This window comes from Delphinapterus leucas, chromosome 8 (genome assembly GCF_059928025.1).
Source record: "Delphinapterus leucas isolate spDelLeu-1000000601 "Yukka" chromosome 8, BTC_Dleu_Yukka2, whole genome shotgun sequence".
NCBI classification, from domain to species: Eukaryota; Metazoa; Chordata; class Mammalia; order Artiodactyla; family Monodontidae; genus Delphinapterus; species Delphinapterus leucas.
In genome coordinates, this window is record NC_143136.1 from 34,707,545 (window position 1) to 34,720,849 (window position 13,305).

The 13,305-nt window shown below is 35.4% G+C and overlaps 1 protein-coding gene across 6 annotated transcripts in view; it reads left to right on the forward strand.

Moving 5' to 3' along the window:
- HYCC2 (hyccin PI4KA lipid kinase complex subunit 2) overlaps nucleotides 1-13,105 on the forward strand; it is a 65,864-nt gene extending 52,759 nt beyond the window's left edge. For 5 of the 6 annotated variants that reach the window (XM_089916522.1, XM_022567385.3, XM_022567384.3 and 2 more), the window contains 4 exons: nucleotides 3,040-3,127; nucleotides 5,595-5,754; nucleotides 6,487-6,654; nucleotides 10,766-13,105. In XM_089916522.1, the coding sequence (XP_089772648.1) occupies nucleotides 3,040-3,127; nucleotides 5,595-5,754; nucleotides 6,487-6,654; nucleotides 10,766-11,367 (1,018 nt within the window). In that variant the 3' untranslated portion in view covers nucleotides 11,368-13,105. The remainder of the gene's footprint in view (nucleotides 1-3,039; nucleotides 3,128-5,594; nucleotides 5,755-6,486; nucleotides 6,655-10,765) is intronic. The other variant, XM_022567387.3, reaches the window with a different exon arrangement.
- The last annotated feature ends 200 nt before the right edge of the window (nucleotides 13,106-13,305 follow it).

A 13,305-nucleotide genomic window follows, 5' to 3' on the forward strand; every position in this document is an offset into this window, starting at 1 on the left:
TATGTAGTGTCCTTCTTTGTCTCTTGTAATAGTCCTTATTTTAAAGTCTATTTTGTCTGATATGAGAATTGCTACTCCAGCTTTCTTTTGATTTCCATTTGCATGGAATATCTTTTTCCATCCCCTCACTTTCAGTCTGTATGTGTCCCTAGGTCTGAAGTGTGTCCCTTGTAGACAGCATATATATGGGTCTTGTTTTTGTATCCATTCAGCCAGTCTGTGACTTTTGGTTGGAGCATTTAATCCATGTACATTTAAGGTAATTATCATTATGTATGTTCCTATTACCATTTTCTTAATTGTTTTGGGTTTGTTTTTGTAGGTCTTTTCCTTCTCTTGTGTTTTCCTGCCTAGAGAAGTTCCTTTAGCATTTGTTGTAAAGCTGGTTTCGTGGCCCAGCACCATTTAGTAAAGACACTATCCATTCCCTATTTTATATTCTCATATTTGTTTAAATTAATTGACTATATATGCATATGTTTATTTCTCAGCTCTCCATTCTGTTCCATTGATCTCTGTGTTTTTAGGCCTAAAGCTTTGTGATACGGTTTGAAATTAGTAAGTATCATGCCTCCAGGTTTGTCGTTTCTCAAGATTGCTTTGGCTATTCAGGGTCCTTTGTGGTTCCATATAAATTCTAGAGTTGTTTGCTCTATTTCTATGAAAAGTGTCACTAGAATTTTGATAGGCATTGCACTGAATTTGTAGATTGCTTTGGGTAGTATGGACATTTTAACAATATTAGTTCTTTCAGTCCTTGAGCGTGGAATATCCTTCTATTTATTTGTGTGTTCTTCAGTTTCTTTCATTGAGGTATTATATGAAAAATCATAAGTGCACAATTAAGAAAATGCTCAGATCTTTCACCTCCTTAGTTAAATTTATTACTAGGTATTTTTTAATTTAATTGTTAATGGGATTGTTTTCTTAATTTCCCTTTCTGATAGTTTGTTATTAGTGTATAGAAAGCAGTTTTTTGGGTTTTTTTTTTTTGGCCACACCATGTGGCTTGTGGGATCTTAGTTCCGCGACCAGAGATTGAACCCACGCCCCCAGTAATGAAAGCATAGAGTCTTAACCAATGGACCACTGGGGGATTCTCTTTTTTTTTTTAACAATGGACCACTGGGGGATTCCCTTTTTTTTTTAAAGAAATGCAGTAGATTTTTGTTATTGCTTTTATACCTACAAGTTTACCATATTTGTTTATTCTAACAGTTTTCTGGTGTAGTTTTAAGAGTTTTCTACAGTTGACTCTTGAACAGCAAAGGGGTTAGGGGTGCCAGTTGCACAGTTGAAAATCTGAGTATAACTTTAAAGTCAGCCTTCCATGTCTACGCTTCAACCAACCACAGATTGTGTATTACTGTAGTTGGTATTTATTGAAAAGAATCCACTTACAAGTGGTCTTGTGCAGTTCAAGCCCAAGTTGTTCAAGGGTCACCTGTATTATATATCATGTCATCTGCAAATAGAGACAGTTTCACTTCTTTTTTTCTGATTTGCTAGAACTTCCAGTACAATGTTGGATAAAAGTTGCGAGAGTGGCTATCCTTGTCTTGTTCTTGATCTTAGAGGAAAAGCTTTCCATTTTTCACTGTCGAGTTTGTTGTTGACTGTGGGCTTATCATGTGTAGCCTTCATTATGTTGAGCTACATCCCCTCTGTACCCACTTTTTTGAGAGTTTTTTAATCGTGAGTGGATTTCGAATTTTGTCAAATGCTTTTTCTACATCTATTGATATAATTGTGTGATTTTTATCCTTCATTTTGTTAATATGGTGTATCACGATTGATTAAATTGTAGATGTTGAACCATCCTTGCATCCCAGGGATAAACCCAACTTTACCATGGTATATGATCCTTTTAGTGAATTGTTGAATTTAGTTTGCTAATATTTTGTTGAGGATTTTTGCATTTATGCTATGTTCATCAGGCATATTGGCTTGTAATTTTCTTATAGTGTCCTTGTCTGATTTTTGTATAAGGGGGATGCTGGCCTTGTGATATGAATATGGAAGTGCTCACTCTTGGAAGAATTTGAAGATTGGTATTATTTCTTTAAATGTTTGGTAGAATTCACCCATGAAGCCATCTGGTCCCAGACTTTTGCTTATTGGGAGGTTTTTGATTACCCATTCAATCTCCTGTGGGTACAGTGATGGGTCTGTTCAGATTTTTATTTCTTCATGATTCAGTCGTGGTAGGTTGTATATTTCTAGGAATTTATCCATTTTCTAGGTTGTCCAGTTTGTTGATGTATAATTGTCCATAGTCCTTTCAGTACTTTTAAAATAGCCAAAATATAAGTAATCATTAAATTGAAGACTAAAAACTGTCAGGTTTTCTGTATGGAACTCTATGTCTTTCTACGTAGTTCATAACCCAGGTTTTCATGAATGCATTAAATAGATCACCCTAAATACCAACACATGATAAAAACCAATTAATATGTAGAGACATCTGTAAAATATTTTATTTTTAGAAAATTTCATGACTTTCTTTTTTTTAATTAATTAATTAATTTATTTATTTATGGCTGTGTTGAGTCTTCATTGCTGTGCACAGGCTTTTCTCTAGTTGTGGCGAGTGGGGGCTACTCTTCGTTGCAGCGGGCTTCTCATTGTGGTGGCTCCTCTTGTTGCAGAGCACGGGCTCTAGGCGCGCAGGCTTCAGTAGTTGTGGCATGCAGCTTCAGTGGTTGTGGCTTGTGGGCTCTAGAGCACAGGCTCAGTGGTTGTGGCACATGGGCTTAGTTGCTCTGCGGCATGTGGGATCTTCCCGGACCAGGGCTCAAACCCATGTCCCCTGCATTGGCAGGTGGATTCTTAACCACTGAGCCTCCAGGGAAGTCCTGTAAAATATTTTAAATGTTAGTACTGAAATCTTCATTTTGTTCTTGTAACCAAGAAATGAAATGATGCACAAATTAACGTGAAAATCTTGTTACAGAGCCAAAATAATAGAAGAATAGAAAAGAGGGTTGTTGAAAATTAGAGATAATTTCTAAAGATAGTAAATAATCTGCTTCTCCATAGGTATAATGGACAATGGGACCTTGGCCAGGAAGTCCTTGATGACATCATTTATAGAGCTCAGCTAGAACTCTTTTCTCAACCGTTATTGGTAAGTTGTTATATTTAGTTTTTATTAAACATTCCTGTGCCTGAAAAGGGCACTAGTAGGTTTAAAATTCAATATGTAATATATGAGGCATTTTAAATCATTGAGGGAAAAAGATTTATTCCATAGTAACAATTGGAGAGAAAACAAAATTGGTTTAGATCCTGTCCTCTTACAACATATCAAAATAAAGTTCAGATAAATTAAAGAATTAAATGTCTTAAAATCCTTTAAGAAAAGAAAGAAGAAAAGTTATAAATATTTACTCAAATTTCTAGAGAAGGAAGGACTTTCTAAGCTTTAGTGATGGTGACACATCACCAAAAAAGGTTGATTTTTTTTTTTCCTTACATAAACATCTGAATTCTAAACCATCAGTTTTTGTTTGTTTGTTTGTTTTGTTTTGATTTGTTGGCTGCACCATGCAGCATCTGGAATTTTAGTTCCCTGACCAGGAAGTGCGGAGTCTTAACAACTAGACCACCGGATATTCCCTAAACCATCAGTTTTTTAAAACCAAAACTAATATGTGGTACACAAATTGAGAAAAATATTATCAACAGGCATGACAAAAAAGCCAATTAATATTTTGTTCTATATAAAAATTTCATACTCTTCCACAAAATAAATATGTCTCCAAAGGATAAATGATCAATCAAAAAATAAATGTGAACATCCAGTAGCAGAGTAAGGAAGGCATTCTCTATGTTACCAGTAACAGTATGACACAACTCTGATCATCCCTTTGCAGAAGCAGTTTGGTAATGTGTGCGTATTTTCTTTCCCATGTCTAGCAACATTTCCCAAGAAACTACTTAAAAATTTTTTTTAAGTATTGTGAACACTAGATCAATGTTAGTTTAATTGCAAAGGAATCAGAACTCTAAACATTTTACAGCAGAGAATGATTAAGTTATGTTATTTACTTGATGAAGTTATATGTTTGAAAATTCATTTTAAAGGAACATGCTAGCTGTGTTAAGTGGTAAAGCAGTATACAACTATTTTTTAAATCTAGACAGGACAAAGGAAACAAAACAAATGCTAATAGTTGTCTAGGTGATTCAACTGTGGATAGTTTTTATTTCTTTGCAATTTTCTGTGTTTTCTAAGCTTTTTGTAGTATTTTATAATGGTATTTTTAAAATATTATTTATATATTTTTACTTGCAGCAATTTAAGAGTACAATTTTTAAAGCCATTTTCTTCATATCATTTTTTATATCTTAAGCTAAATATAAATTTATTGAAGTAACATTTACATTAATTCTTTCATATTTGAATTTTTTTTCCTCATGTCAGCATCCCTAATTTAACCCTAAAGGTTACTGTAAAGCAAATGGACAGGGAATTCCCTGGTGGTCCAGTGGTTAGGGTTCTGCACTCTCACTGCCGGGGGCCCAGGTTTGACCCCTGGTTGGGGAACTAAGATCCCACAAGCTGCACGGTGCATCCAAAAAGAACACCAAAAAACAAATGGACAACAAGATAAAAAATTATATCATGATAATAAGACCATGCATGTGAGACTCTTTAAATTCATACTTTTATCCTTGTAAGTCTTATAAATTAACTAGAGGTGGCATTTCCAAGGCAATATAAGTAGAGAGATTAGTAATCTGTAGTTCTAGAATAATCCTTTATTGTTAGGGGTCTCCAGGGGACCCAGTGAGTAACACTCCTTTTCTCTAAAATAGAGCCCGGTGATATAGATAAAATAGTTGGTAGATAGAAAAGCAAGCATCATCTTTATTGCTGATAAAGGCTAGATTGAAAGACTTCACTCCCTACACTTTCATCTGGATGTTGGAACAGCCCACTGGAGAGAAGGTTTGAGTTGGCAGAGCAGGCACAGGTATCCAGGTTGTTGCATTTCACTTGTCCTTTCCAAGTGGAGAGGGAGGGAGCAAACAGTCCTCTAGCTTAAGGTCTTTGCTAGATTAGGACTACCCAATCAGGAAACATGGAGCAGCCAATGGTGATTACTCTCCAGGCACATATCTCACTCTCCTCCATTGAGAACAGAAAGTGGTGGAACAAAATGCCAGACGTGTTTAGGGAAAATTTCTCCTCATGGAAACAAAGCTAATTTTTTTATTATAGATTAAATTTTGCATGTTATTTATCATCTGAATAATCAGAAACTTATTCTAAATTTTCTTATATCAGGGTTCAAATGTTAAAAACACTTTTTCTTTCTTTGGAGTGTTTTTTCTCTTTGAAAGTCAACAACTTCAAGGAATCGATGGGGGTGTGTGACTCGCATTATTTTAAATGAATTCTCATTTTAAAGCCTGCCTAAAAGAATATACACCAGTGGAGATACAGACATTTCTGACACATTATGCTTGTATATTTTATAATAGATGTTTTAAGTACATATTTTTAAAAGTAGGGAAACATGAAGTGTAAAATAAGCATAAATTGTATATTGGGTATAAATATATATAGACTTATGTTATCATTTTAGGTTGCCAATGCCATGAAAAACTCATTACCATTTGATGCTCCTGATTCTTCACAAGAAGGCCAGAAAGTACTTAAAGTCGAAGTCACTCCAACAGTGCCGAGGATTTCTCGGACTGCGATTACAACAGCTTCAATCCGTCGCCATAGATGGAGGAGAGAAGGTGAGTACGAAACCCCTACAGCCCACTCATGGATTAAAGTAAGTTTTTACAGACTATATTAGCACATGATATTATAGTACTTTATGTAATTACAGTAAAATTGTTTAGTTGTTAAAAATAGCACTAGAAAATGGTTTAAATACCTGAATTCATTTTAATATAAATATGTATATATATTTTATAAAGCAGAAAGATGTTATTTAGACTGCTCTATGAATGTTAAAACAGAAAATAAGATCAAGTTAATTTTTGTCTTTTTTTGAACTAGTAATAACAATAGGAAAGAAATTTCTGTAAGCCTGTTACCATACTGGGAAAATAGGTGCCTGTATGAGAATTGTGGGAGAAAACTATATAACTGGCCAAACTAATGGTATAATACAGCCATCCATAAAAGAATTGATTTTTATCTTTCTTTTTCTTTTCATATAAGTGCTGAGTCCAGCAGTATTTCATAGGCGTATGGTACTTGAATAGTCAAGCTGTCTTGCCTAAGAGATATTAATTGCCGTTTTAATGATCTCTATTTTTCTCTCCTATTCATTTGCAAACCTCACATTATTCATCTGCTACCTTATGTGTGTGCATGCTGTGCACACACATGTAACTATATAAGTAATGTTTGCGTTTATATCATATCCATATATACATTCTCTTATCTGCCTGGGTCAAAATGCTCAGAAAAGAATAGAGCAGCACAAAAGCACTAAAATTTTATATGTTGAATCCCAGATGGCTTTGACTTCTCAAACGAGGCTGACTCGAGTATTCCTGGCTCCCCGATCCAACACGGCTCCACTGACCTAGGGATCAAACGTGTGCAAGAGGGGGAGGTGCTGGTGCGCAGGACTCCTGAGCACGGCTCACCGGAGCCCAACTCAGCAGCAGCCACAACAGAGGGTAGGACAGAGATGAGGAGGCAAAAGTCAGTGAGGCAGTTGCTGGAGAAGGATCCTGGCTCTCTGTCCCCAAGCAGAACATCTTTCCATTCTAGTGTGTGTTTCCACTACCCCAGGGTATATTAGCTCCTCCTTGCAAAGTGCACCCCCCCCCCCATATGGCTAAGCACCAGGTCAGGTACAATCTTTAGTTACCATTTGTGCTGGCCTGGAGTCTGCATCCCTGTGTAATTAAAGAACAGCTTGGCATGGCTACTAACAAGGGAGAGGCCTGTCTCCAAAAGGTCTGCAAATGCTTGGGATTTTTTCATTACTGAGCATGTTTATTCTAACATCAGGAAAGGAAAAATGCACCCAATGGACATGAGCCTTATTAGTCAGTATGCATCAATTTCATTTATATAGTAATGTATTCTTTTGAAAATATGTGAGGAGAGTTGTAAAGCACTAACAAATTATCTTTGAGAAACTGGACTAAAGTGGAGCCAGCTGATTTGTCTCTAGTCCCAGGGTGGTCAATTAACAAGAATTTCTTATCTCTTTGACAGAATAAACAAGTATTGATTGGCTTTTTATAATCGTTGAGTCAGGTTGCCTGGGTCTAACTAGTGAACTACTGACATCTTTCCTCTATAAATGTGCTGTCCTGGTGCACACTACATTTTATCATTTATTGTAAATAATGATTGCCTTATAAAGCTCCCAAACAGAATTGAAATGCATTATTTAGAGGTTATAAATCCTAGCAGATCCTTTTTTCTACAGTGTGGGTATCTCAAATGAGAATTTTTTTTACCCCTCCCCTGCCACCACACCCATGACCACTATCTGGAAAAGAATACTTCTCTCTAATAGGAAAGTATTTATTTGCAGTTTTACATGTGATGCCATAGAAGCTGGTTTTGTGAAAGAGGGAACTGTGGCCTGATAGTTTTTCATTATTTAATATATTGCTGCTGTGGAAGCTGTACACTAATTTATGAAATATAGCAAGAAGTTTTAAAATAGGTTACATATTTTTACTTATTTTAAAGACCAAACATACGTGAAGCAGTTACCTTCTACCTTAGGGAAATCTCTTGCTTTTTGATGCATTAGAAATTTGAGCATGCTCAGTAAGAATCTAAATCTACCCTCTGTTTCCTTGCCCATTTGCCCAGATTGGCCTTACTTCATTTAACATTGTTGCATGTGCATGATCTAGGGACACAAAGAAGTTGGTGCTATGAAAAGAATCGTGTGAAAGACGCAGCCTTCCCTTTTCGTTCTTCTGTATCTTTTTATGTTATCCCTGGGAGTCAGTTTTATCTTGTATAATGCATAAAAATAAGTATATGAATAGATGTCGAATTCAGAGTTGGCCTAAATTGAACAACAGTCTATTTCTCCACATTCTTGATGCCTAAATGAGACACTTGACGTGTATCTACTACCATTGTTAGAATATTGGAGTATTTGTGCTAAACGGAAGTACATTAACACTTGATGAAATTCTAAAAAGTATGGGATTAGGTAGAAACATTTCTTCCTGTTAATCATAAGTCATACACTTTGAAAAAGAAATCAAAATAGAATTCCTTTAAAATATCCTATTAAATGTTAAAACATCCTATGTTAATATCTCCTATTACTGGTAAAATTTCACTTTGTGAGGGTGGGGTGTAGCCACAAAGAAAGAGGAATGAGTCCCTTTGGTGTGTTTGAAATTTCTCAAATTATTTTCCCTTTTAATCTAGCTTAATTGTAGCTTTAAATCAATATTAGTAAAAGCTAATTTATAAGGAAAGGCAGACATAAATAGAAAAGTTCATTAAAAATCCTTTTTGGTTGCCTCATCTTTGGATCATGAATAGTATTATCACCCAGGGGGAAAATTAGAAAGGAAAAAAGTTGTTAGACACAATTGCCTTTTTATTCCTTGAGGTTTTTTAAACAGAAATATGGAAATTGCTAAAACCTATGAAAAGTTTTGGTAATTCTGAAGTCTTCTGGAGCTTTTGGATTAGCATCAATAATTGGTCTTCTAAAAGAAAAAGAAGGGAATTCCCTGGTGGTCCAGTGGTTAGGACTCAGTGCTCTCACTGCCGAGGGCCCAATTTCAGTCCCTGGACAGGGAACTAAAATCCCACAAGCTGTGTGGCACAGCCAAAAAAAGAAAGAAAGAAAAAAGAAAAAGAAAACATGTTTTCTAATGGTTTTAAATAGTTTTACAGTTAAAGTTGTATTTATTATATGTTGAAATTGAAGGGAGAATATGAGCCCATCACCTACCTTTATCCCGATTGTGAAGTAACATTTTATTTTGTGACTTTTAAAAGCTGAATTTAAAGTTATTACTAAACTGAGGACAACGCTTATGATTAAAGTATATTCAGTGTTCCAGTATACTGAAATAGCATTTCTTAGTATATAAAATATCAGTAGATTCTCTTGCATGGTGGTTTTTATGTTATCATCATCTCTTTATGGCCATATTGCTTGGGCATCAGATCTGCATGTGGCAAGATTCAGAAGCTACCACTAAGTCTCTCAGTCTCCTTTCCTAACCATATATATACCCAATGATACATTTCTGTTCACTCCTAGTTTTATATTACTGATATTAATTCTGAACCAGTAACTGTCTTTTCTTGGGCATTGTGGAGTTCTTTAGAGTAATTGTAAATAAATTGCTAAGATGATGTCATATAAAGTTTTTGTTTTGCTGTATATTATATACGGTTCTTTTGAAGAAGGGGTTGAGAGAAGTGGTGTCAGCTGCATTTTCATATGGCTTTGCATGATGAATAAAGATTGTTAAACTGCTGGATATAACAAGATGCCTTTTGCTTTAAGGATAGCCTAGTTCATTCTTCTTTTGAAGCAAAGAAATAACTAATCCATATGAGAAAACATTTTTATTTTTTTCAGGTACTGTGTTAAATAAAGATTGTGTTTAAGTATTTCATGTATATTTTACTTAGGTAATTTGTATCTCAAAGTCATGTTTTTTCAGATTTTTTTCCTAACGTTTTACCTTAACTATAATATTGATATCTGTATGTAGATTCAGATTTAACTTTCTTACAGTCTGGTAAACATATTTAAAAGGTAGCAAACTGCTGTCAGTTTTTGAAAGAAACAAATGTTCTACTTTCTAAGAGAATGTTGATCATACTTTCAGTAAGAGAATTGGGCTTTCTGGAAACCCCAAGCTAAATATATTATATATGCTTCCTTTCTTACAAAATCCCAAGATAAGGATTCTTTCATTAACTGCAGTTTCTGCATGAAACGTAATGAGACACTATAGTATTTTGTGATCCCGACAATAATATATCTCAGTACTAAAAATATTATAGAAATACATCATATAAAAATTATTGTATATATTATTTATATATTATAAAATAGTAAAAATTCTTCCTCAGTATCCCTGCTGGTTCCCTACCCTTGCTCTCTGATAATCAAATATTTTCACATTAATCGATCAAGAAAATATGGAAACCAGTGAGTAGAGATTTTCATAAGACAAAATGTGAATATGAAGTTACTGGAAGCAATCTAGAGTTTTTAGTTTAGAGTTAGAAAATGTACTAGTTCCATGTTAAAGGTTTTAAAGCCATTTAGAAGCACTTAGCTGTTGAATAAATATAAAATTTCATTGTAGTTAAAAAGTGTTTGGGGATGAGTTTTTGACATTATTCTGGGTGACTGAAATTAGAAGGGGGTCTCATTTGTAAGTTCTGTTTTATGATAGGTTAAGGAAGATATGAGGAAAAATTTTTGTTTTTTTAAATAGATATGGTCACCTCAAATTGACAAAGTGTATCATAAAGATTTATGTAACAAAATGTTGTATTTTACCTTAAGTTGTTTTGTGTGTCTAAATATTGATAGTATGCTAGGTTTGTTTGTGGATAGTTTTACAAAAGCTAGCCTAATTAAAGCTAAATGAATAGAATTCTAGATTAAGGTTTCTTCCCTAAATTATTTAGGGGAAGTGTTGATAGCAAGGGCCATTGCTGACCTATAGCAAACATTACCTAGGAGATAAGGTCAGTTGAGTTGTTATTCACAGCTGCTGCTTATTTAATTTAGCTATTGCTGAGTCTGTCTGATTTGTTTTTTAGGTGCTGAGGGTGTAAATGGAGGAGAGGAGTCGGTAAACCTGAATGATGCAGATGAAGGATTTTCATCAGGGGCTTCCCTCAGCAGCCAGCCAGTTGGGACCAAACCATCCTCCTCTTCTCAGAGGGGAAACTTACGGAAAGTAGCAACTGGGCGTTCAGCCAAGGATAAAGAAACAACTTCTGCTATCAAATCCAGTGAGAGCCCTCGAGATTCAGTAGTTCGCAGGCAGTATGTACAGCAACCAACTGATCTTAGTGTAGATTCAATTGAGCTGACGCCGATGAAGAAACACCTGAGCCTGCCTGCTGGCCAGGTGGTGCCAAAAACTAATAGTATAAGTCTAATCCGGACAGCCAGTGCTTCCTCAAGTAAATCGTTTGACTATGTAAATGGCAGTCAAGCAAGTACCAGCATTGGGGTTGGCACTGAGGGTGTTACTAATTTAGCAGCTAACAATGCTAATCGATATTCAACTGTCAGTCTGCAGGAAGACCGGCTAGGTCAAGCTGGAGAAGGTAAAGAGCTCCTCAGCCCAGGGGCTCCCTTAACCAAGCAGTCTCGATCCCCAAGTTTCAATATGCAGCTAATATCCCAGGTGTAGTCTTGACATCCTCTCTCATCTTTCTGCTTACCTTCTAAACTGAACATTTCATGTGCAAGAAGACACTTCATCCCACTTGTGAAAATATTGGTCATCATAAACAGATTTGATTTAGTTTAGGTATCTTCATACTGTATTTTGTATGGAAACAGCAATAAGGTTTTGTTTTCCCTCCTTCCTATATCTTCTCTTCACCTATTCCTTGTAAATGTGTTTGTGAAGCAGTAGAAAATGTTTGTGTTTTCCACACCTTCCTTTCTCCTTGGGTGAAGTGCAATCCATCGTAGGCTGATCGGTCCCATTTCAACACTGTGAGACTGAGGTTATGTTAGAGGAAATGGTGTATATGATCCCTATGAATGATTCTTCAGCTTTTGTTTAAAAAAAAAAAAAACGGGTTTGTTCTCATAATCTATGAAGATTACTGGGTCATATTTTTTCTCTCTTAACCAGGAGTGCCTCAGAGATTCTGCTATGACTTTGGACTTCTCTGAGTCTGTGCAATTATTTTATTGAGAAGCATGGGGAAAGGTGGTAGACTGCTGCACTTTTTCATTAAAACAAGGGTGGCTCTTTTTTCCCCCATCTCCTTTATCTCGAGGACACAATGTTCAATTACTGAGGCATTTAATAAATCAAGTTGTAGCCACCTCTGTTGGAGGACAGGGCTCTAAGTTGATTGTGTAATAGATAATGCACTTTCTCAATGGCTCTATAGTCATTATTAACATGTCTTCCCTCCTCCCCACAAGGACATAAGGTCATTTCTGTCCTTCAAGTTTGAACAGCTAATAAATCAGAGAATCCAAGGGGCATGTTCTATTTCCCAGGAATGATTGACACTTTGGTGCTGGGGTTTTATGGGGGGAGGGGGTAGTTTTTGTTTAGCTTGTGTGGGATTGTGTGTGAGGGGAAGTTTTGATTGTTTTTTTTCTTTTCCTTTGTGAGCTGTTGATGACTGAAGTAGAACAGGTATGTCTTCAGGTAAAGAGAGGGATTTCTCAACCCACTTTCTGTGATGTCAGACTATTGGAGAAACCCTTTCAGCTGCTTTCTAGATGTACCTAAATTCAGTCAGATATTTTGGATTAAGAAACCTGAAGTCCTGATAGATCATATACTCCAAGGAAATACATCAGGGACAGATAATTGGCTGAAAACACTGACGCTTCAATGTGACGCATTTTTATAGAACATTTCTACCAGGGGGTACTGACTTGATTTCTCCTAAAAGGACCACACTGCCTTTGTGTTTAATGTAATGCAATTTGTGTACCTTCTAATCATATATCTGCAAAAGTTTCTCATTTTTATAAAAAATCATGCCAGTAAGCTAGATGTTGAATGTATGTAAGTAGCATTTGGTAACTGTGCTAAGAGGTTACAAAAGTGCATTATTGGTTTAAAAAAATTTTTTTTTTAGTTCTGATTTGGTTGGATAAGGTTTCTTTATGACCTCTTCTGGGTCTCAGGCTCTAATGCTTGATTGAAATAGAAGAAAATATATTGGTTTTTGAAAATCAGTGTGTTGTGACTTGAACTGCTATACATTCTTCCACACAGTATGTCAGAGTGATTAGTGCTTTGTACATTTAGACATTTTTATTTTATTGTTCTGAAAGAAAAATATACTGAATTTATAGAAAGCAAGTATTCTCCTAATTAACAAAGTTTAAAATATTATCTCTACTGATTAAAATTACAATCGATTTTGATAAATAAAATAACCAGAAAAATGCCTCTTGTTTTTTTCACACCTAAAAATCTACCCATCCCCCTGGCCTTTTATTGTAAGAGGTTTTTGTAAGGGACTTTCTGTTAGAATCTTTATAAGAACAGTGAGATGCTTGTTTGAATTTGGTGGTGTGTAATATTTTTCAGCTCACATGAAAATGGAAAACTAGAACCTGAACTATTACCTACAACATTGCCAAAGTC